The sequence below is a fragment of the Carex rostrata genome, chromosome 1 (assembly GCF_964058835.1).
Source record: "Carex rostrata chromosome 1, lpCarRost1.2, whole genome shotgun sequence".
Lineage (NCBI taxonomy): Eukaryota > Viridiplantae > Streptophyta > Magnoliopsida > Poales > Cyperaceae > Carex > Carex rostrata.
In genome coordinates this window covers 4,545,387-4,570,566 of record NC_135918.1, presented here as the reverse complement: position 1 = coordinate 4,570,566, position 25,180 = coordinate 4,545,387, and the positions used below count along the sequence as shown (strand labels likewise).

General features: G+C 33.1%; 2 protein-coding genes across 2 annotated transcripts; one reads left to right on the top strand and one right to left on the bottom strand.

Moving 5' to 3' along the window:
* Positions 1-3,603: 3,603 nt before the first annotated feature.
* LOC144553181 (cyclic nucleotide-gated ion channel 18-like) lies at positions 3,604-9,343 on the bottom strand. The gene is made up of 7 exons (XM_078301279.1): positions 8,759-9,343; positions 7,221-7,433; positions 6,352-6,653; positions 6,098-6,209; positions 5,764-6,000; positions 4,895-5,289; positions 3,604-4,192 (listed from the first exon to the last, which is right to left on the bottom strand). The coding sequence occupies exons 1-7, from the start codon at positions 9,221-9,223 to the stop codon at positions 3,784-3,786; spliced, it is 2,133 nt and encodes a 710-aa protein (XP_078157405.1). The 5' UTR covers positions 9,224-9,343; the 3' UTR covers positions 3,604-3,783.
* A 10,991-nt stretch (positions 9,344-20,334) lies between these two features.
* On the top strand, positions 20,335-21,493 carry LOC144565163 (uncharacterized). The gene has a single exon (XM_078314839.1). The coding sequence runs from the start codon at positions 20,431-20,433 to the stop codon at positions 21,043-21,045; it is 615 nt and encodes a 204-aa protein (XP_078170965.1). The 5' UTR covers positions 20,335-20,430; the 3' UTR covers positions 21,046-21,493.
* Positions 21,494-25,180: the final 3,687 nt, after the last annotated feature.

Sequence of the window (25,180 nt, the reverse complement as noted above, 5' to 3'; positions counted from 1 at the left end):
TCACCGATGACTTGGTAACTAAGTGGTAATTCACTAAAACGACCTCAAACAAAGAGATTGGATACCGATACGGATCAGTTATTTTTTTAATACGAATACGAATACGGATCGGATATTATATGTATAGAGATGGGCTACAGTGAGTTGTGAAGTAAAGCGACTATTCTACTTCACGTTCATATTTTGGCAATTTTAAAGTCAAAACGTCGATCCGAACCGTTCATCTTATTTTTCATATTGAAATGTACTTGGAGACCAAATTTTACATTTTTTTGAATTTTTTTACTATTTATTAAGCAATTTTGAAAGTCGCTGATCTGATGGTCCAGAAAATTTTACTGTTCACAGCAAAACAGCAATTTTAAAAAATACTTAATAAATAGTAAAAAAATTCTAAAAAATATAAAATTTGGTCTCCAAGCACATTTCAATATGGATTAAACATCTAACGGTTCGGATCGGTCGTTTGGACTTTCAAAATAAAAATACGACGTAAAGTAGAAATGTGTTTTACTTCGCAACTCACCGTAGCCCATCTCTATATGTATACATATACAAATTAGATCAGATATTTATCAAAAATATATAAATATTATTGAAAAAAATACTAAAGTTGATATTATTTATTTAATTATAATGGTGAATAAGATATATAGTATATATCTATTATTCAAATACAAATAATTAAAATTAAAATGTAAAATCATATATGTATCTGTATCACATAGATAGTCAAATACGAATCAGGTATTCTTCACTCTGTTTTCACCCCAAGTTGCACATAAGAAGGATGAAATATTCTCACTATTTCAATAAAATTTGATTAGTCCAAAATTGATACATCACATGTCTCCCTTGATTCTCTAAAATGGAAGTGGCGATGCCTGTCTTAAAAGAGAATCAGATTTTCAAACTATGAGAATTAAATGTAAATAAAAATCAATCACATAAAGTTTTTATATAACGAATGTGATTAATTTTACATTATTCATAATATTTTAATCCAAAATATATAACAATTATAATTTGCTTTTAAATAAATGATGATTAATTTACTCCGATTTCTTGAGCGTACCTTCGCCCCCTGATCTTAGACATGATATATGAGATAGAGATGCTCTGGTTTCTAAGCATGGATCACATTCCTAAAACATTAGATTGGGTGTGGATCTCAACTCACGAGATAATCGTTTATTGTGGGAACAATAATGTCAAGTATGTTAATTCAATTCGGATCTGTACAATTTTATGGGAATGAGAATTTTTAATATGGGAAGGAAAATTTCAATTTGTTAAAATCAAAGTCATTTAATCTATATAAAATTTTAGAATATAGGTGTTTGACAAATGTATGGAAAATTTGTTAGAATGTTGGTTTTTTTTTATTTTGATAAAAAATGCAATACTAAAATTAAACTATATTAAGTGTATTGATATATTAATCATTGATTATGATCAATATAATTGTATATATTAGATTCTCAAAAAAATTAAATGAGTGAATTAACTACACATTGCAAAGTGATATTAGAGTAAATTGACCACACACTGCAAAGTAATATTAGAGTGAATTAATTGCACACTGCAGAGTGATAAATGAGTGAATTGACCACACACTGAAACATGATATCATTTATTTAATTATTTTAGTTTTGTTTATTATTATGTTGAAATGCTATTTAAAATAATTATATGTTCATCATTGTATTCATTTCTGAGTGTGTTTAATTAATATTCAAAATGTATTTCATAGTCATGAAAGCAAACGGAGCTTAGTTCCTCACTTCTGATGCTATTTAAAAGGAATTGTTTTTATTTTAGGTAATATTTTTTTTCTCACCTATTCGCGAACTCAGCATTTGAGAAATAAAACAGAGCTCCGAGTAGATTTTTTTTTCCCAGCTTCGATCTGTTATAAATTCCCAAATAAGAAAGTTACCCATATAGTTTTGAAAATAAAATATATATATTGGCAGGGGCGGATCTACTGTAGCACAAGGGGGGTCAGCCGCCCTCCCTGGATTTCGAGTTTTAGTGGTTATTTATTGGTACCGGTCGACTCTGCCCCTCTCTGGAAATTTTTTTGCCTCTCTTTGAGTGTTTGAGTTGTAATTCGGGATAAATTTAGTGTTAAAATCAAAATAATTTTTTTGAATTATGATTTGTAATATTAATTATAAGTTATAGAATCAGAAATTATAAGTCAAGGTGTTGAAAAAATAAGTCAAAATATTATTTTTTTATCGAGTACTCAATTAGTTAATGGGTTTAAATCCAATAAGCTATTTAAATCCGATTCGATATTTTTTTGCCCCTCTCCGACAAAAATCCTGGGTCCACCCCTGTATATTGGAGTCTCCGAACACTTCATAGAAAGAAATATGAATAAATTCAATTTTCCTAAGAATTTCCTTCGAAAAGCTTGGAGCCGAACAGGCCCGTTCATTTTTATTTTATAAGAAAAAAAAAAGTTTTTCTTTTTACTTTAATTTGCCTTATTTCTTTCTTCATCAAAAGATTTTGCGCACCTGAGAACGATCAGCGTAATTATATATAACAAAATTATATATTTTTATTATTTTAGCCACGTCACATAAAAATAATATTAGTTATATGTTTTGAAATGATGAAGTAATCAAGTCACTAACTTATTAATCTTGGGCTCCTGGGCCTCCGTTGCACCATCAACAGAGAATAAATAATTTATTGATGTCCTTTTGTGAAATACTTTCATTCGGCGGGCCTCAGAAAATTAGAAAGATCTGGCCGCCTGGTTTGTATCAGACGGTTCAAATAAGCTATTTTAGTCGATCTTCTTTTTGTATTATCAAATGTTCATATGAACCTTCTTATGCTTCTTTAGCATATTTAAAAAACAATATGATTACATTCGGCGATCTGATCCTTATTATTATTATTTTTGGTACTGGAGAACCTGAAATGACCAGCAAAAAATAAATATCATAGTTTTTATATATAACTTTGCATTGACGGTCTTCAAAAAACTCATTATGATAATAAACAGCCTTTTTGTTTTATTAATTTTATCCGGTATTTTATTTCAGATTATGCTTCTGCTGAGAAGCCCTGGGTCCCAGCTCAGATGAAAGGGCACTTCCAATGCTCAGTCGGAACAGTTAGATCCACACCAAGATCCATACATACTTGATCCGCATAGATTTTAAAACTTTCCATGCGTACCTTGATACTGATAGAACATAATAGCTCCAACCGGACATCGGACCACCTTCGATTCAGCCCAGTTCTAGATGGGCCCTTGTCTGCTACTTCCTGTACTTCATGTGACTGACTTGTGTCTCTTGTTCAAAGATTCAAATTACTGATGTATAAAAAAAGAACAATCTATTAGATTTTATTTTCTTTTGTTTTCTTTTTTGGATTTTTTTATTGAAATATCCGGTACACCCAGCATAAATAATGTTATTTTCGAGAATTTAACCGGTATCTTTTCGAAGAGAGACGAAAATTTGTGCCATTACACCAAGTCCACAGTTCATTCTATTTGATTTCTATGTACTTGTGAAGGTATCAATCAAGAATGCCATTCGTTACTACTTACTGGTAAACATAAGTTCACTGTGTTTGCTAGTATGGTATATACACATCGCCACATTTTAAAGGAATCTAATTAAAGAGTATTACAAAAAGTTACTGCACATGTTAGAGAATCCTCAAATTAATTTTCTTTAATCAACATTTAACCCCTACCCCTTCAACCCAAAAAAAAAGATAACAAAACAAATAAAAGAATCTTAAACTCAATCAATCATTGGTCATGGAGAAATCAGGCTCATCGGGCTTCATCAACTTCTTCAAACTTGTGGCTGCATCATCCCTACGCACCATTCTCTGGTTTCCTCGTTTTTTCATAAATTTCGAAGCAAGTATGGTCGCGCCGAGATGTTGGGTTGCATGCCCGGTGTCTACTTCACTTGAGAACTCATCACCGCCCTCAGCAATCCGAGAAAGCAGCGGTGCAGAGTCGTGTTCTTCTATGTCTTGGTCAAGGTACATATACTCTTCTTCTCCTACTCCCATCATTTCCTGTTCTTCTGAATAATAGAACCTCTCTTGCTTGGAGAGTTCCTTGGCTAGCTTCTTTCTCTTGTACCTCCTCCAAGCCGCTTGTATAAAGCATGAACCCCATGTTCTCCATTGATGCGAGTAGAACCTGTGATATAGTACGACATCTCTAGTTTAGCATAACAAAATCTGATACAGGATGCAAGAAATAATTGGCCTTTACATTTTAAAAAAGGTGATAAGTTGAGTTGAAATTTGTTAGGTTTTGGATTAAGCATGCCAAGATTTAATTGGTAAAAATCGAGTACAAATCGGCTGTTATTATTTTGGAAAAGCAGGTTCCTGTTTTTCCTCATCCAACCGTTCAATTTTTTTCATGCACAAATCTCGATGAAGATCAATGTTTGGATAAGAAAAAACATGTTCCTTTCCAAAAGAATAACAATAGATTTCCTCGTGTAAAAATCACATCTTACTATCATGGTTGAGAAGTTTCTTTAAATTGTCAGAAAAATCCAAAATCTAATTAAAATTTATACTCATAATATTTTAATTTGTTCTAGAGAGGATACATTTATGAAAATGCTCGTAGGACCAAGTTCAAAGTTTCAGGTGCTTATTTACAACTGTAATATGCGACTGGAATTATAGACAGGTATCAAACTAATTGTTGTTCCAAGTTCCTATGACATTCGCTTTGGTTGTTAGTAGGAATGTCAATTTTTGATCTGATCTGAACCAAACCTATGGATGGTTAAATGGGTTGGGTTACGGGTCCAGAATTTGTGAGACCTTAACAGTCTCATAAGTTATGGGTAAGCATGCTGCCCATCAGTAACTAACTACAAACCTGAAAGCGTGCTGTAGTTTCTTGCTGTGCAGCCGCTTAAATTGATTAGCGACATACTTCAAATCCTCAGCACGAAGTGCGAATGCCTCAACCTCAGTAATAGCACGCACAGTGCGAGTTGATGAAGGGAAGTTGAGGCTTGGGTTTGGCATCAGGGCCCACGTCAGCAGCTCTTCACCACAAAAATCACCAGGTCGAAGAGTGATGGTGTTGAAGAAGCCTGACCGACCCCCATTTGTCGTTGAGCTGTCAAGTTGACCTCTTATAATGAAGAGCATCTCATTCACTGGGTCCCCCTCTCTGACAATATATGTGTCTTTTGTGCTGAGAGAGGAGACCAGCCGTTCGCAGATTGCATCTAGCAGTTGATCGTCCATTTGGGAGAAGAATGGCACCTGAAAAAGATGGTTACACCATTGGTGTTAGCCTGGTCAATAACAGAATTACAAGTGCAGTATGGCTGGAGCAGCATACTCACAGAAAAGTCTTTGGCCAAGTTTCTGGTAAAAATAAAATAATGCTAAGCCAAGTCATTGGTACATACCACCAACCATACTATCATAATAGTGAAGTCCGAACCAAACTTTCAGACCCAGTATCCACAATGGGAATCACTAAATATATAGGAGAAGCATATAATGGAACTCATTTATATTCCATAATCATGGTAGGTGCATTGAGCCTCACTGATTAGGTATGAGTTCAAAGCCATCTTAGGTTCTCGGTGAATCTAATATAATCAGCTCAATGCTGTATGTAAACAGTATTGGTAGATTGGAACCTGACCAATTTTTTTAAGCTGACTCTGTCAGTCTTGAATATAGATACCAACTAATTGCAGCCTACTGAAAGTATAGAGTGACACTCACACGGCGCACAAGTGCGAGGCAAAGGTGACGTTGGATCTCACGGCGGAGGTCCAACGGCAAAGATTGCAAGACTGATTCCTCGTCGACACCTCGAGTGGCAAGCCATTTGTATCGGAAAAAGCTCCTAACACGATCCTGGATTTCTTCTGGAAGCTGCCGGTGCCTCATCCATTGCTCTACATCCCACTGCTTAACCCTCCATTCTTCTAGCCTTGCCGTTAACGATTGTAAATATGTCTACTAGGATATATATAGAGAGAAAAAGAAATGCAAAGATCACCAGTCTATGAAGCTTATTATCATACAAATAGGGATAAAGAGATAAATAATGAACCTGCATATTTCCAATGAGATGAGAAAAGAGAACCAGACCCACAATGCATATACAGATGGCAAATAAGGTCTCCAACATATATGTGCTCGTTTGTAAATTTTGCCCATATGAACTGCAGATACATCGTACATTCAGAGAAGTAACAAAAATGGGGAACATAAGAAAATTAAAAGAAGCTCATCATAACTCAACTGGAATTACTTGTACAGTATGAGATGGGTATGTTAAGACTTAAAGTCACGCCATTGACCTACCTGAGATTTTTGAGGCCCCACCATAGGCAGTAGAGATACTTCTCAAAAAAATTCGCACCCACTATTTCATTTGTGAGAACATCAGCGAAAATGCCAAAATTAAATTCGGGACTGTCGATGCTACAGTTTTTGACAGCATCAGTAGCAAGTATCCACTTTTTCCTATCAGCATCATCTATCATTGAACAGTCTAGAAATTTTTGGTAGCAGCGGGGGCTTTTTTGTCTTTCTTTATTGCACACCGAACGCCAACATGTGTATTGTCGCTCGATTGAGAGGAGATACCATAAAGCCCCAAGCACCTGTTTACAAAACGTACTCTTTTTCAATGCATAAAAAATTAAAAGACTGTAAAAGTTGGTCATTGTTCTGTTAATGAAGGCATTTTCAGGCTCACAGGTGTCTGGCAATTGAAATTTTATTACTGTCATATTAACATATAATTTGCCAGATAGTCCGATACCAATAGATAGGTGATAGCCCAGCCAATTTTTGTTTTGATTTGGTTTTATATATTTAGGGTTTCAGTTCCAGCTTTCTTGGACACATTGGTTGTTCTTGTTTTAGTGGGTGTTGCGCGCGCGTGTGTGGTGGGGGGGGGGGGGGGGGGGGGGGTTGCACTTGTGAATTTAGGTGGTAAAAGTGAAAAACTTTTAGCAGTTAGATATAAGGGGGAACTTCCAAAGTTATGATGAAAGAAAACATCATGAAACTAGATTTCACCAAATCTGACTTGCAAATGAAACTCATCCTGATTAATAGTAGACCTATTAAATACAAGTGTGAACTTTGATTTTTCTAAGTTTCTTCTGGTAGGCTACTCTTTTCACAAAAGGGAGGGGGTTAAGAGATAGAGAGAGACTACTTACATGACTGGCCAGCATATATAGGAGTAGATTATATGCAGCCCCCATTACCGCCGTCTTGGTTACAACTCCATTGGCCTTGACAATCTTTTTGTTCAATGGGAATATGAGATATAACCTCGGCACGTATTGCATCAAGACAATTAAAGAAAGAAGATTGTTTGTATGACTAGCTCTGTTGTCACTCAAACCTGGTATCACGCACCAGATAACTATCTGAAAATATCATAAGATATACCAGAATGATATGATGTTAGAAATAACCATAAAGAATTCCCATAATTATGTCCTATATTACCACAAGAAATGTACCAAACAGACAACGCTAGAAGTTGTCATAAGATACAATTAACAAATTACATAAAATATTATCACAGGATATTTGTGAAAATGTATGTTAGAGACTATCACAGCTTATCGAGTTTATCACCAAAACATGCTAACTTTTCTTTTTCGGAGACAGTCATTCCCAAATATATTAAAAATTTTGTGTAGGAGAATTATCATCAGATTATGCATATCCCCTTGGCCCTTCCCCCCCTCCTTCCTCTCTCTTCATTGAACTACCTTTTATTTGCTTAATAGGCACTAGCTTGCATAAGCATACTGTACAGTAGAATGATATTCTGGCAACAAAAACACAGAGACACATTTAACATATGTTATGTTCCAGCTCAGGACTGTACTGGAATCTATTATGATCTTAGTGCTATTATGATTAGGCAACTTGCATTTTTCATAAAAATACAAAGAAAAGAAAAGAAATTAGTAGATGAGGTTTTGCACATTCCATTGGTAAATATAATCCAGATATATATATAAGAATGACAAATGCAACTTTGCAATTGAACTGCCAAAATTTCTGGTTTGTTTTTCCTTTTGTGTCATCCAAGATATGTCAGGACACTTTGGAAATTTCATCAGCAATTACTCCCTAAAATTTATATTATTTACAATCTGATCCTGGAACTAACATAATCCATGAAGCGCCAATTGTATTAAAAATAAAGTTCAAATGGAAAGGGGAAAAAAAAAAAACCCAAACCAAAACACAGTTCCCTAACAAAGCCCTCATGAGAAATGATGCGGCTTCATACAATCAATTAAGTGATGTATGAGAAACATATGAGATTATCCACTTTTTGCCATAATGAGGATACAAAGGAGGTATGGGATAACGAGAAGATAAGTACGAAGGAGATGATGCACGACAATAGACCAAAAGAGAAGATAAAGAGAGAATTTCCCACACAAACTCAAAACACACAATTTTTCCATTAATTTAGGCCGTCAGGCCATGCCATTACAATGGAACTCAAGATACGTAAATAGACTTAATACCATAATTGATACAATTTTCTAACTCAATAGTAAAATTTGGTAATCTAACTAAACTGTAACAAACCTAATTACTTATGATTTTTTGTCCTGCATCATTTCAATAAAATTACATTTCTAATATCCCTCCCCCCCCCTTCCCTCGTCCCCTCCCCATTAATTTAAAATTCAAAGTTTTTTCAATGTAAACATAGAATTGTTACCTGCGGAATGGGAAGACATGCAATGAGATCCAAAATGAAATCCTTGGATTTTAAATATCTGTTTCGAATCTGCTTGTAGTCCGTCACAAGGTCCCCACGGCCAAACACGCGGGAGCTTGGCGCTACAAATGCAATGTGGAACTTGAGGATGAGATGCGCAACATAGAAGAGGTCGGCAACGGTGCGACAGATGGTGATGATCAAGCCTATGCCGTAGTCGATCCTGACGCAGGCCGCGCCGGCGACATACATGAGGTAGAAGTAAAAGGGGTCGATGAAGAGAGCGGCCATGCAGTTGAAGAGGAAGATACGGTGCCATAGGAGGACGGTGGGGCCACCGGGGTCGAGGATGAAACGAGGGACGTACCAGGGAAGGGAGGCGGCGACGGCGGAGGGGCGGTGGAGGAGTGGCTGAGGGATGGGGAGAGGAGGCCGATGGAAGGGGAGGAGAGAGAAGGGATTCATGGCGGAGAGCACGGGGTCGTGGTGCCATTGAGTGGAGGGCAAATGGAGAGCAGTGAGAGAGGGTGGGCTTGGTGTGGTGCCGCGCGACAATCGGGACAGTTTTTGCGCGCGCGAGAGAGAGGTGACGAAGCAGTATTTTATATTTAGTAATTTTAAAATCTTCAATTTCTACAAAATATTGATCATTGACTTTGACCATGATCCACCAGGAGGTCCAGGACGACCGCCATGCCTGACATTTAGAGGCCTGCTAGCTGCTAATAATATCGAAGGAAGTTTTGGCCCGGCCCGTCTAATAATATAGCGTACTAGTATTATGCGGAGATATATTATAAGAGAATAAAAAAAATAATAAACCAATAAAAAAAGTAAGTTGGAGAAATTTTAACTCACACACATGTTGATTTTTATGTAGTATTTTCTATTACAATAAAATATTGCAATTTATTATTTTACGATTTTATCAATTTATTATAGTCTTATTGTATGAAAATTTGTATAGTTTTTGCTATTAATGTGGACTTCTAATCTTTATTGCTATGCGTATGGATATGGATATGTATCATTATTGCTATTACTATGGATTTTTAATCTTTATTGCAATTACGTGTGGATTTGTACCCTTAAAACGATATTTTAAAAATAGAAAGAAATCGAGTATCCGACAATCAAATAAGGGTGTTTAGAATTTAAAAAATAAAAAATAAAGATATCATGACATTTACATGTAGTGAGCACGTGTCTAAATAAATTTAGACTTCTATAAATAGGAAAAAAAAACATAAAAAGGTATGTATAGAATAAAAAAAAGGGAAACTATTTTATTGGAGGCATGATATTCAATTTAAAAATTGATCTTTTAATTAGAACTGTTAATATAAGAAGTGAGGTTATAATAATATACATAGCGCATAACAGTATGTATACATAAATTTATATATTTATTTTTAAAATTTAAACATCGGTCCAAACTAGATGTCAAATACGTAGTGTAATTTTTTACTTATTTAAAATAATAATAAAAAAATTCTAAAAATATATATAAAATTTGGTCTCCACGGACATTGTCATACTTTGAAACGGTTCGATCGATTATTTATGCTTTGAAAATAAAAATATGGATCCGTAGTATAAACTGATGTACATTATGCATAGAATGATGGCCTCACTAATGAATTTTATATAAACTATTTATTGATTTTTTAAATTTTATTAAAGTTGAATATATTCATAATTCACGCTTTTTATTAATTGATGACCACACAATATTTTTTTCGAACGAGCAAGATCATTTTTTTAAAATGAAGTTCGTCGTCAAAAATCACAGTCCACGTTATATTATACTTCTCTAATCTCTATTGAGTCTAATAAAGTCCCCTAAGTTTAACACCAAATCTTTTATTGAGTCTAATAAAGTCAACGATGTGATGACATAGGAAGAAATAAATCAGTATAGAGATAGATAACAAATAACTGTACAGAAGATCATTAAATTTAGGAGAAAATGGTTCCGGAAAAGCTCATTTGACATCTGCTTCTGAAAAATTACACTATGTATTTTCAGTATTTTTAATCTTTCAATAATGTTTTGAGTATTACATATTTACATGTCTCGTTTCCTGCTAGCAGGCCAACACCATTTAAAACAAGGACACAATTTTATTTTCAAGTAAAATTTTGGGCCTTAATGAATGAGTACAGTTCCGAAAATTCTCTGTCATTTTCTTTGGAAATATGCCTATGTGAGAGACCAGTTCAAAGGTGCATAAGACATGCTTTTTAGACAGGCTATGCGTAATCTAAAAAAATGAGCCCAGCTCCGATTTCCCATGGAAATCTAAAGCCTTCTCTAGACAAACAAATATCGCACAAGGGAGGACTTCCGATGGACGCACCAATCCATGGATCGGATTTGTGCCAAATCGCCGATATAAATTATATTAGAGCAAAGCTAGAGAGTGATGTGTTCATTAAGAGATTTTGGTGAGCACAACTCCAAACGTAAATTGAATCGACTTCAAACTACAAATTTAAACCGTTGAAATTCATGTACTTCATGAGTGATGCATGTTCATGTAAAATTTTGAAAGTTTCAAATTTATTTGCTACATGGTCAAGCGGTCAAAAAAATGAACCTTTTATAAGTTATTTTATAAGTTGTTTTATATATTCATTTTTCATCATTTCTTTGATCGTTTGACCTTATAGCAAATAAATTCGAAACTTTTAAAATTTTACATGTACATGCATCGCTCATGAAATATATGGATTTCAACGGTTTGAATTTGTTTTTTGAAGCCGATTCGATATACTTTTGAAGTTGTGCTCACCAAACCCTCTTGATGAGCATATCACACCCTAGCTTTGCTCATTATATTATATTACTACTTAAATTAAAAAAAAAAATTAAGTTACTTACTTTATTTTATTTTTTTTATATTTTAATATTTTATTAAATAGCTTAAGTCATGACTTAAATTAATCTGTCGAATGAGTAAATTGTTAAACAACGAACCTCTATCTATGATAGTGTGCTCTATGAGTAGAGTGAGTATATATTAAGTTAATCCATCTAAAAAAAATAAAGTAATTTATTATAAATTAACTTATTTCTTACTCTATCTTATTACTTGTATTTTACTTATTGTTGGATAATTTAAGTGTGTAAATAAGAAATCTCTGCTTCCACAATTAAATATGACCGTGATTTTTTTTTAAGGTCGAGGGATTTGTTTCCCATATATGTATATATATTGAAGTTAAAAAAAGTTTTTTAAAACATCAAAAGGCCTATCAAAGAAAAAAAAAATATTTTTTTAGTAAAGTTAAAGGTCAAGCCACTCAATTAGTTTAATATTCACAATAAATTTCTCATTCAGATTTTAAATCTGCGACCTCTTACACAATGAGTATTGTCCTTGCCAAGCACTAAAAAAATGAAAGCGTAAAAAGTTAAATCTAATAAATATTATTTTTTTGCTTCTTCAAAAAGATAATTTTCTGAGTACGTAATGCTACTCAGAAATTCGTTAAAGAATAATTATTCAGAAAAGTTTGACTGGATTTTAGTAAAAAGAAAACCGGCCATTTTTATTAATACTCTAAAAAAAAAGAAAATTTAAAAATTGCCCCTGCATTGATTTTTTTTAAAATTGCCCCCACATTGGTTTTTTTTTTAAATTGCCCTGACCGCTGGGCCCACGGGCGGCCCATCCTCCCTAGCAGACCGTCCGGGTCAGGGGCGGTCCACTAGGGACCAAACCGCCTATGGTCCGGACGGTCCTCTTTTTTTTTTTTAGAGAGATCTTAATATTTTAATTTAAATAATTTTATGAAGAATTTTTTTTCTCGTTTAGAGTGTATGTCAAAAAAATAAGACATTTGATATATTTATGCAGTGATGTCGCAACTCTTTATAACTTTGATTTGGTTTGTCAGTTGGATATCACAAGTTTAAAGATAACACTAATTAAGGATTTGACCTTGATTCAAAAATTTCTGGTACTAAAACAGTAGTTTAGAGCTACTAAAATATGAACAAACCTCAAATTATATCTCTTTCTATGCACAAAGCACCATAGACTGACCTCTGGTATGGTACCAAGTCCAAACTCAGCAGCCAAGCACTAAGCAAAGGCCACTGGTATAGTGCAATGCACTAAAAACATCAAATTTGACTTCTTCTAGTAAATCAGCAAGTCTGGACTGATACAGGGACCAAACTAAAAAAATGATTACACCAGCATGTAGAACATTCAAAAATACATAGAATTGACACAAATTTCAATTTCTTTGGATTTTTCTACAATTAGTTATGAATTTTCAAAGTTCAGCTTTCGAAAAAACTTTAAACAGCCATAACTTTGTCTAGGAAAGTCGGATTTGCGCGTATGACCACTTTTTGGAAAGAGGGGAATGAGACGGATCTGAATATCATTCGGGAGATAACCCCCGGGCATCTGAACCATCAGAATTTAAAAAGAATATCGTTTAGTGACTTAAAAATTCAGTTTAAGTTTTCATTCAACGGTAGATGTACAACGATCGGTATTTTGTTTAGTCAAAAGCCTAAAAGGTTATTCAAGAATTATTCATATAATTATTTTAAAATGCATTTACTATTTATTGTGTTCGTTTGCCTATCTCCGAGCAAATGGTATATGTTGACAATAATCACATAATCTAATTATTCTCTAAAAAATAAAAAAAAAAGTTGACATCATTGAGGCAATCTAACTATATTTCCTTGTGTATATTTGAATAAAATAAATTATTAAGAATCAATGCCAAGTCCTTAATTAGTGTTATATTTAGACTTGTGATATCCAAATGAGAAATCAAATTAAATATATAAAATAAAGAGTTACAACATCACTGCATAAATATATCAAATGTCTTATATTTTGGCATGCACTCTAAACAAGAAATTTTTTTCTTCATAAAATTATTTAAATCAAAATATTAAGATCTCTCTCTAAAAAAGAAAAAAAAAAGAAAAAGAGGACCACCCGAACCACAGGCGATCTGGTCGCTAGTGGACCGCCCCTGGCCCGAGCGGTCTGCTAGGGAGGGTGGGCCGCCCGTGGGCCTAGCAGTCGAGGCAATTTAAAAAAAAAAACCAATGCGGAGGCAGTTTTAATTTTGTTTTTAGGGTATTAATAAAAATGGCTGAAAGAAAACACTGAGAAAAAGCTTTGTTACCTGAGAAGCTTGTAGACAACTATTATTTCGGACACTAAAATGTCACATAAACCAAGCTTAGAATTTAAAATGCATCATCTTTTTGTGCTCCTAACGTGCACCCTCCCCTCATATCTGTTGGGTTTTTGACCGGTTCAAACCCATTGATTTAGCTTAAGATGCGGAAATAACATAAAACAAAATTTTTACTTCTAACTTAAGCCAATGATTAAACGAGGTATGTCAGGTAACTTTTCAAGGCGGTCCACCTTCAGTATTCCTTCGGCATCAAAACCTCATTTAATTCTTTTACAGATCTACTCCATAATTGATTTCTAAAACATTAAATCTATTTACCAATTAAATTGATTAATATAACATGTTTATACCTCGTTTCCAAATTCAAATTGGAAAGCAGACCGAGCGAGTAGAACGATCAGGAATGGTTGCCTCAGAGTATCAAACAAATGATACCTCTATTGGTTATCCACCAGGACTAACCAGAGAGTGGTTTATTTCTTTAGCCAGAAATATCGTAAACCGCGGTTTTCTGCAAAAACACTATTCACCGTTAAGGACGAAATAAATATTTTTCCGGCTCAAAGTTATTTTGTTTCACTAAAAAGCAAAAATAGAAATACCGCGGAATTCGCAAAATATATTATTTCCGAATCTCGTAACAACCGAAACCGAGAAAGAGAGAAAATATAATTAACGAACTAATCAGACAATCCGATAACACGTGAATTAGTAATTTTTCTCTTTCACCTCATCCCTCTATTTATAGGCATTTGAGGAGGTTCGTCAATGACCAAAATACCCCTCAAGTTCGGCCTATTTACCAAAATGTCATGCCACATTTCATTCCATGCCACCTTGCATGACACCTTAGGGTGTAGAAGCATGAAGAAGAGTGTGGAAGGTGTTGTGTCATGATTAGTAAAAGACTTTATAAATTAGGCTTTGATTTTGGGCTTTTAATTTTAATTAAGGCTTTGATTATTTTTGGGCTTTAAACCCATAATTAAAATCCATAATTAACAATTAAAATCCAAATCAAATATATATATAATTGTCATGTACAATTATATTTCTTTTCGGTTGTTGTTCTGTAACTTTTATACAACGTAACGTGTACGTTTATAAATTAACCGTTGTTTCTGCTTGTCAGTTTTATATGACATTTATAATTTAATTATATCACGTATAATTAATTATAACCATCTTAATATTAATTATAATCAATTTATAATTAATCAGTAAGATTCTCCGAATAGCTCCTATACGGTGTGACCCAATAGGATCTATGTTATGTTGGTAAATAGAATTAAAACTGTTTTAACTTCTATAATCATATGAGGCATCTGGCAGTATACATTATGACCATCCAATTACACAGATGATGCTGTACTGTACAATATCACGATCCAGTAAATAATTTACTCGTGTCAGTTTCAAGGTAGATGTGTGTCATCCTTACTAACTTAATCTTTTCTTGATCTTGAGCAGATTATCAAATATAATTACTCTTGTAATTATACTGCATGCAGATAGTCTAACTCTACCAAGGGGCCCAGTGATGCTATAGCTCGTACAAAATACGAGGGACAATAGTACTTTTGGTAAACCATCACTTCCTTAGTTAAGCTATACATACGGAAGTGCTACCGTTATGACTGCTTTTTACGGACAACGTTAGATAACACTCACACATACACATCTCTTAGTAGGAACGATGAATACCTCATACCGTAGAACTTGACACTAAATGAAAACATTAATGACACGAACACAATTCTATTTAATGTTTCATTCGGGGTCTGTTAAATACCATGTTCCTAGAATATGTATTTATGTGATTAAAATGACATCTCGTGTCAATGGTTTGTAAAACTTAACCATCTTTTAATCCACATACTAACTTAGTAACGGTTAATTAGTGTTACTGCTAATTATCTCGGTTAGTGACTTCTTAAGAATATATATCATCTTTATTATGGAGTTTCACAATTCCAGTTATGAACTCGAAATGATCCATAATACAATAATACTCAAGGCAACAAAATGATATATATTTAAACATTCAATTCATGAACAAAGCTTTATATGATAAATTATCGTATTATTGACTTCTAGATTATTACAAACTAACAATATCTTCATTTTCAAAGTTCAAATTGTCGATTTGAACCTTCCAATGTGTTCTTGATATTAAAATGTGCTTGGAGACTAAATTTTACATTTTTTGAAATTTTTTTTACTATTTTTTCAGAATTTTTGATTAAACTAAACAATAATAAAAAAATTCAGCAAAGTGATGATTTTCAAAAATTCTGAAAAAATAGTAAAAAATTTCCAAAAAATGTAAAATTTGGTCTCCAAGCACATTTTAATATGAAGAACACGTTGGAAAGTTCGAATCGACTATTTGAACTTTGAAAATGAAAATATGAATGGAGAGTGCACGTTAGGAGCACAAAAGGGAGGATGTATTTTAACCCTCATATATTATATAGTGCGCCCACATCTCTTTTAAGTTTTAATCCCTTTTTAAGTTTTCTTTGCTTAATTTTTTTAATTGATTAATTATTCTACGCACCCTTAATGAAGATTAAGACCGCCTTTGACGTTCTTTAATAAAAAAATAAATCTAAATTCCTGATTGGACCTTAAAACATTAAAGCATTCTAATTATGAATTCAATTGTTTAGTGTTTAAGCTAATTGAATACAAACTCCTTAGTATAAATTTATATTTAATTTAATTTATTATTACTGATAGCCTCAAGCCCTCAAGGTACCTTTTGGTTGTTGAAGAAATATGCATGGTATATATATTTGAATATTTAAAAAAATAGTACTAGAGTTGAGTTAGTATGTTAGAATAATGATTGAAACATATTAATTTGAAAGTTTTAAATAGTGTTGATCCAATACTATTCGAAATAAGGTAAATATTGTTTGAATTATAATTTATACAAATTTAATTACAGTTGGCTGAGACATGTAAAAAATTGCATGTTATATTGAAGATGAGTTAAGAACTTTAACCTTTTAACTTATATTCACAATATTGATTTAATGAACGTTCTGACCGTTCCTTGATTTAATTAATTTATTAATCGAATGGCTAGGCGTCTATGGGATCCTATGCTTGCGTCAAAAACAAAAATACACACTTTTTGACCAAACTTAAAAGATTATGATTATACACCTAATGAAACTATTTAATTAATTACAATTGATAATAATTTGATATATTTTTTTTGCGAGGCATATGGGCCTAATAATGAATTGGAAGCTCAACTACCCGTGCACCACAAACGAACAACAAATCAATTTTTAGTATAAAAAAAGCGCAGCGGAAAAGAAAGCAATAAATAAATTAAAAATATGGAAAGGTTTCCTTAATAGTGATTAGTGAGTGCTTAACCATAGGCGTGCATCGCATGGAATTAATTTTGTCCAAAAGGCTTCGGACCAATTTAATCCAAATCTGTACATAAACCGTCCAATCTGGATAAGTTTCGCGCCAACGAATTCTGACGTGGATCGAACGGTTCAGATTCGAAGTTAAACGAAACTGTCCAACACCATTTAAACAGAAAACCCACCCGCATCGTATAGCTCACACAAGGAAATAAAGGTGGTGTTGTTTCCTGTAGCCTGACTTACGACACAATCGTCCAATTAGCGTGTTTAGAAACTTATGATTGGTTCTCCTAAATGGGGTCGTCGTGGGGCCCAACAGACATAGACTAACGGTCGTTGGGTCAGACTTTAGTTCCCCTGCTGTTCTGTTCACGACCTTGCTGCTATTCAACGGTAAATATTTATCAGGAAAAAAGCATGGCTAAACTCTAAAGTAATCTTTACCGGCGCTTTGCTGGAGATGTAAATCATTTCTTGTACTTGTCTTTGCCTTTTGCGGTCTCCCACCACAACTTCAAAGTAATTACTATGCACTATGCGCAAATATAAGGATTGAGATTTGAGAATCCAATATATATTATTTTTTTTGCAATAAGCACTCATGAATAAATATTATCAGTACTTAAAAACTATTCGGTAAAATAATGCCGAAAGTATGATTTTTATTAATTGTGAAAATTGTAGTAAGTGTACGGACACCTTTCGCAAAAAAAAAAAAATGTAATATAGATTCATATAATGGACTTATCGTCTTGAACTCTTGGAAAACGACAAAGGAACTCCGAAAAGTGAAACCACTTGTGCCCCTAAATATTATTATTTAAAACCTCCAAATTCCCAACAAACACAAGTACGTCTGAAGCTTCAATGAAGAATCTAATTGATCAGAAATTTATTAATAATTAATATTAATACACACATTTATGAGTAAAGCTAAGGTGTGATGTGCTCACCAAGCACAATTCAAAAAGTATATCGAATTGGCTTCAAATAATAAATTTAAACAGTTGAAATCTATGCACTTCAAGAGTGATGCATGTACATGTAAAATTTTGAAAGTTTCAAATTTGTTTGCTAGAAAATCAAACGGTCAAAGAAATGATGACAAAATGAATATATAAAACAACTTATAAAATATTGATATCTTTAACCGCTTGACCTTGTAGCAAATAAATTCGAAACTTTCAAAATTTTATATTTACATGCATCTCTCATGAAGTACATGGATTTCAACGGTTTAGATTTGTCGTTTGAAGCCGATCCGATACACTTTTGGAGTTTTGCTCACCAAACTCTCTTGGTGAGTACATCACACCCTAGCTTTGCTCAACATTTATTATTGACATACTTTCTTAAATTATAATTTTCTGCAATTATTTTTACGATACAACCGAACATTTATTTCAGTAATATTATTGTTATTTCTGAACATGTATAACATAGATGTGATTTCTCATAAATTAATTTGTAGATTTTAGTATCCGAAAAATCATATACCGTACAATCCCATAGTGACAACTAAACAGATTCTTTAGGGCCTGTTTGGCTGTACCGTGAAGATTACTGTTCACGTGGAAAAATGAAAATTCACTCAGATTGAATTTTTTTTTTCCCACGTGAACAGTAATTTTCAGTTCAAAATTTTTAATTCTCGTACTCATTCCTATTCCCACTAGTGCAACCGAACAGGCCCTAAGTGTTCGCCTTGGAAATATTCCCCAATAGCTACAGTATCTAGCTGAATATATATTAAAAATATATAGGTAAATGTTTAAACAAGTTCGCTAATTATTTAAGAGAGCAATATATTCATCAATATTAGTGTGGTTCAAAATTTACAGCTTCAAATACTATTACTATATAATTTCTTAACAATAAGTATATCTTAACCATAGTTTTTTTTTTTTTTGAAAGATCATGGCAGATGCTGTCAGATTTACAGGAACATTACGTGTCAATATCATAGTAATACATAAAAAAAAGAGAGATGAATTTTGATTGATGTAAACATGCATGTATGGTCTCTTCTTTAATTACAATGCTAACTAATAAATGTGATTTCAGTAAAATCATACAATGATCACACAATCACTGTTGATAACTAGATGGTTATTAATAATAATTTTGCTAAGTATTTATACAAGAAATATCATATTAATTTCAAGAGTTGAGTTATATATTATCATGCTATGAGAAGTAAATAGCGTGTTTTACTTTTCGCTCATGATATCTTTATTTTTAAATTCAAGCAGTCGATTTGAATCTTTTAACTCTATCTCATATTAAAATGTGTTTGGAGACCAAATTTTACAATTGAATTTTTATTTTATTTTTAGAATTTTTGAAAATCACAACTTTTTATTAAATAAAAAATAAAGAAAAAAACTAATTTTCAAAAGTAATTCCATATTAACTTGAATAATATACCTGTTAATAGAATGGCGCGATTTGTAATATACATTTATAGAACGGATGATCTTAATATAAAAATGTACTTAAAGACCAAATTTTATATTATTTAAGTTTTCAATACTATTTTTTTAATATGTAAAAAATCAATACTTTCTAATGGAATGGTATAAAATTTTCAATCTATCTATTTAAAAAACATTAAAAATATTCTAGCACTTATACAATTTATTCTCAAAATATATATTTTTATATAAAGATCATGTTTAGTTGTTCGGTCATCTGTTTGCAGTTTAAAAACAAAGGTTTAAAAAGTAAAAATATAAAATATGAATTCAGGTAGCAAATCTATCTCTAAATGCATTTTACTATAGCCTCACTTTTAATATAAATAAATTATTGCAGCGATTGAAGCCGTTCAGAGATGGTTGGGTGACAAAGAAAGGTTGGATGCAAAAAAACTAAAATTAGAACAAACAAAAAAATAAGCACTCAATCAAAATTAGATTTAATAACCCCACGATCTCCACTAACTTTTCTCCTACTTGCCAACAGAGATATACATTGTATATATACTATATCATGCCCCGACCTCAGCCCCTTGTGAACTAGGCCTGGCTTTATATTATTCCCATACCAGTTACATTTCTCTCAAACCACACCCCTTGTTAGAACCACCTCTCTAAAATGAAAGAACCGTCTCTACCTACACCTCTTCCTCTCCCACCTCCACCTCTCGAAACAACTACGGTGCACCTGCCAATGCGCAGCCGCATTCGCCACACATCGGTTACCTCTAGCACAACTACATCATCTCGTTCATCATCATTGTCATCATCACCATCATCATCGTCGTCATCAAGATCATCTTCATCCATCCCTTTCTCATGGGAGCAGCAACCAGGCATACCCAAAATTCCTAACGGTTTCGAGGCCCTTGCTCTCCCCCTCCCTCTCCCCCCGTCTCGTCACACAGGTACGGTTACTATCCCTCAGTCTGGTTTGGATGCAGGATCCAAACCCGTGGTATCTGATCCATTCGTCACGGCATTGTCAGAGTGTGCGAAGGAAGGGTTTGAGTGCATACCAATTGGTACAACAGCCACCCATGTTCAACGACGGTCGAAGGCAGTCAAACCCTTGTCTGTACCAGCAATCACCGGTCGGTTTGGTCTGCTTGATCTATATGGATGTAAGACAGCAATCTCGGTTGTTGATGCGGCCGTGTCATTGCCGCAAACAGGGCGCCGGGTCAGTACTTATAGGGTCATCAGTCGCCGAAACAGATCAGAGAAGAGGTGATATTGTAATTGAAGTCAGATTTTTGTTGCTACTTGAAAATCATCAACACTTCTCTGTCCATTCAGAATTTTATATTTTTTAAGTTTTATGCCTATATGGTAATAAAAGGAAGAAGAAGAAGAAGAAATCAGGAAAAGATCTGAGATGCTCGAACGTGGCCAACTTATTTGTCCATGTGTGATGCTTATAAGTTATTACATCTACAATTAATTCTTCGAGGCATTGATGTTCATAAGTTGTTAATCTATATGTTGGATAGGTTTTTGGCTGTTTCTTGCTATCTAAATTAAGCAAGGGAAATAGGCATGGGACAGTGAAAAGTTGAAGCTTTACAATTATATTTGGAAAGTATTAGAAAGAAAAAGTGGTACCTTTGTGCAAAGTGGTAAGAAGTTAGCTTGTAGCTTTATGGGGCCTGTTTTAATAAAAAATAATGTTGAACATATCATTATCATGTGGATGTGGCCTCATTTTCTGATTGACATATCTTTGTTTCTTTTTTTTTTATTTGAAACATATCTTTGTTTCTAACTCTTCAAGTTTTTTTTTTTTACTTTTTACCAGTAAAAAAATTGTTGAGTTATTTTTAATTTGAGTGAATTAATAAGTCGGAATAGCTAATAAGCAAAGAAAGTTGGAAGCTGCATGCAAATGTTTGGTAATTAGGTACAAGGTTAAAATTTTCTCTTTTCAACAAACGTTTTTTTTTTTTTTGGGGTATTTGTAAAAGACTAGCTAATTTTTCCATTTTAATTCAATTTATGGTAAAACAAGATCCTACATGCATGTTTATTGACTTTAATTGCAATATAATTAATATGTATGTATTACCTTACATCTCAACAGATTCAAAATAAGGGCGTTTTGATTTGGCTACAAGTGATGACATAAATCATTTTCTTTGTGTGTAAATAAATTCTGATTTTGCTATAAGATATCGTTATTTTCTTTTGCATTGATATTTCAAATATCTATAATTATAAATCAAGTGGCTTCTAGAAATTTTAAATTATTGTATGGACGGCTAATAAAGGAAAATACTATTAATCGTTGTGACAACTTGTGACGAAAAAAATTAGACACTGAAATTTTCTCCTTCAAAATATAAAATAACAAGTACCTAGTTCTTTTTGAAGGATAAACTTATCAATGTTAGATGTTACAAATTAATTTGGTTGGTTTGTATATCCGAATTAGCTAAACTTTTATTTAGTAACATTGGTGTTATTTTTGAATAATTAAAATTATATAATTATTTTTTTATTATGCAACATATTAAAAAATATATAATGATATACAAATTTTTATAGAGTTCACAATATGAGGAGGGATCAAGTTACAACAAGTTACAACAACTAGTCAAAATTCAGACCATTGAATTTTGTACCCATCTTAATAAATAGTAAAAAAATTCCAAAAAATGTAAAATTTGGTCTCCAAGCACATTTTATTGTAGAGATCACATCTAATGGTTTGGATCGACGATTTGGACTTTCAAAATGTAGAAAATGCTTGTTGTAACTCAAAAATTATTGTAACTTGATTCCTCCTCTCACAATATTTTATCAAAATAATTTATATATAATTTACATTTAATTTATATAGCATATACAGACGAGGTGGGACGAAATTTTCCTGACGATATATAGTTACGAAAGCTCATTTTTTTTTTTTATCTAACAAACACATTGTACAGTTTTCTAGATATCAAATTTTTCAACAATACAAAATTATTAATTCATCATATTAGTTACCTGTATGAAAGAAATAATTTTATTTGGCACAATCTTATGCTTGAGATATATTTCAAAATGAAATATAGAATCCGTACATCAATTGACGCAACTCCTAATTTCTCTCTCGATCAAATCAAATAAATATTTTTAATTGCTCTTTCTTTCTCTTCATTGCATTCTTAAAAAAAATCTTCTATACTTCTATGCATTAACAACGAATCATGTTCGACAGTTAGGATTGGCTGATCAAACTTTGAAAATAGAAAAAAAATATTAAATATAATTGAAATAGTGTATTTTAACCAGAAGAAAATACGTGACACGCTATGACGTAACGTGATAAATACGCTGTGATTTGCTCACGTGAAGTGATGTCACTAGTGGAGAATGTACAATTAGTGTCGCTTCATTAGTATCGGACATCTTAAAAATGCGATACTAATACTATTAGTGTCGGTCAAAATAAAGAGCTGACACTAATAACTGACAATTAGTATGGGCTGTTTATAAATAGCCGACACTAATACTTTAGTGTCGGCTGTTTATAAACAACCGACACTAATAACAGACAATTAGTGTCGGCTCTTTATAAACAGCCCATACTAAAGTATTAGTGTCGGCTATTTATAAACAGCCCATACTAATTGTCAGTTATTAGTGTCAGCTCTTTTAAACAGCCGACACTAATAAGTCAAATTCCCTTCCCTCCATTCCTACGCGAATAAATTACCTCTCCATCTCTCTCTCTCTCATTTCGTGCCGCTCACTTAGGGTACCATCTCTGTCTCTCTCTCGTGCCCACTCCGAGTGACTACACCAGGCATTGCACCAGGCGCATTGCACCTCAGCCCCTCTCTCTCGCGACACCAGGCGCATTGCACCTCCGCCCCTCTATCTGGCGACACCAAGATCTGCCCCAAGAAGGCACAGTGGGAGAGAAATAAGGTTTGTGTTCAAATTGTTATTATTAAGAGGTTTGATTGCTGTGTAATGATGCAATGGTCTGTTTCTAGGTGGTACAAAATTTGCGAGCTGGTTTGGTAAAGTTTAGGGGCTGATTTGCGTAGTGTCAAGTATATTTGGTTTGTAAAAACTATACTGGTACAGTTCCAGAGATTTGTTAAGATAATTTAAGAATTTTTGATAGTTTGTTTATTAGCTCATTTGTATTCTGATTAAATCTGCAAAGAAATCAGAGATAAAAAGCTTAGTGGAGATGCTGGCAAAATATTAAAATTTATTTTTTTTTTTTAAAAAAAACATTTAGTATGGGCTTTTTATAAATAGCCGACACTAAAAGTAAGGAATTAGTGTCGGCTGTTTATAAATAACCGACACTAATACTTATTAGTGTCGGCTTTTTATTAAAGAGCCGACACTAATGCCTTACTTTTAGTGTCGGTCATTTACAAAGTATTAGTATCAGCTCCATTAGTGTCGCCCAATGTCCGACACTAATACCCATAAACAGCCGACACTAATTCTAAGTTCTCCACTAGTGTGTGACCGATTTTTTTTCACGTGAAGTGACGTAATGTGACGGCGGATGGTCACGTCACGCGAATGGTCACGTAATGTATCGTTACGCTGTGACCACACGTGACGAGACTTAAATTAGTCATGTCAAACTTTTTATTATTTTTTAACTTAAATTGTTGAAAATTCAGAAAAAATAATATAAAAAATATGAAAAATTCTAAAGTTTCTAAAATAAGTAAATAATATTGCAACTTTTTTTTTTGGTAAAATAATTGTTAGATATCAGATATTACTTTAAAAATTCAAATTACAAATATTCATTAGACTATTAGAGAAAATAAAAACCAATACTACATGAGTATCAGTATCACTGAATCTACACTAAAAGAAAAATCTGAATATTCTATGCATATCAAAGTTTGTAAAATAAGTAAATAATGTTGCAATTTTTTTTTTTTTGATAAAATGATCGTGAGATACCGGACATTACTTTAAAAATTAAATTATAAATATTCATTAGACTAAACTAGAGAAAATAAAAACCAATACTACATGAGTATCAGTATCGCTGAACCTACACTAAAAGAGAAATCTGGATATTCTATGCATATCAAAAAAGTTGGATACTCTATGTTTTACACCGTGACGTGACCACGCGATGTGACGTAGCGTGACTGATTCGCGTGACGTGACATGATATGTAATTTTCACTCGAATGCCGTCAAGTCACGCAAATTATCACGTCACGCGAGTCACGTCAAATAATCGACACATATGATGTAATGTGACGTGACGTGACTGATCACGCCATTACTGAATTCCTTCTCTACTCTCATTCCATATCATCATTCAACACGTCTTAAATACATAACTATATGAGTGTTAAATAGAACAAAGAAATATTAAATGGAGGTAGTTAA

Bases quoted from the DNA above. Each gene is read 5' to 3' on its own strand.
- LOC144553181 (XM_078301279.1), bottom strand. From the start codon at position 9,223: ATGAATCCCTTCTCTCTCCTCCCCTTCCATCGGCCTCCTCTCCCCATC. The intron at 7,434-8,758 runs GTAACAATTCTA...TGATATTTTCAG, and splicing joins CATGTCTTCCCATTCCGCAG to ATAGTTATCTGGTGCGTGAT. The intron at 6,001-6,097 runs GTTCATTATTTA...ATATCCTAGTAG, and splicing joins ATCTCATTGGAAATATGCAG to ACATATTTACAATCGTTAAC.
- LOC144565163 (XM_078314839.1), top strand. From the start codon at position 20,431: ATGAAAGAACCGTCTCTACCTACACCTCTTCCTCTCCCACCTCCACCT.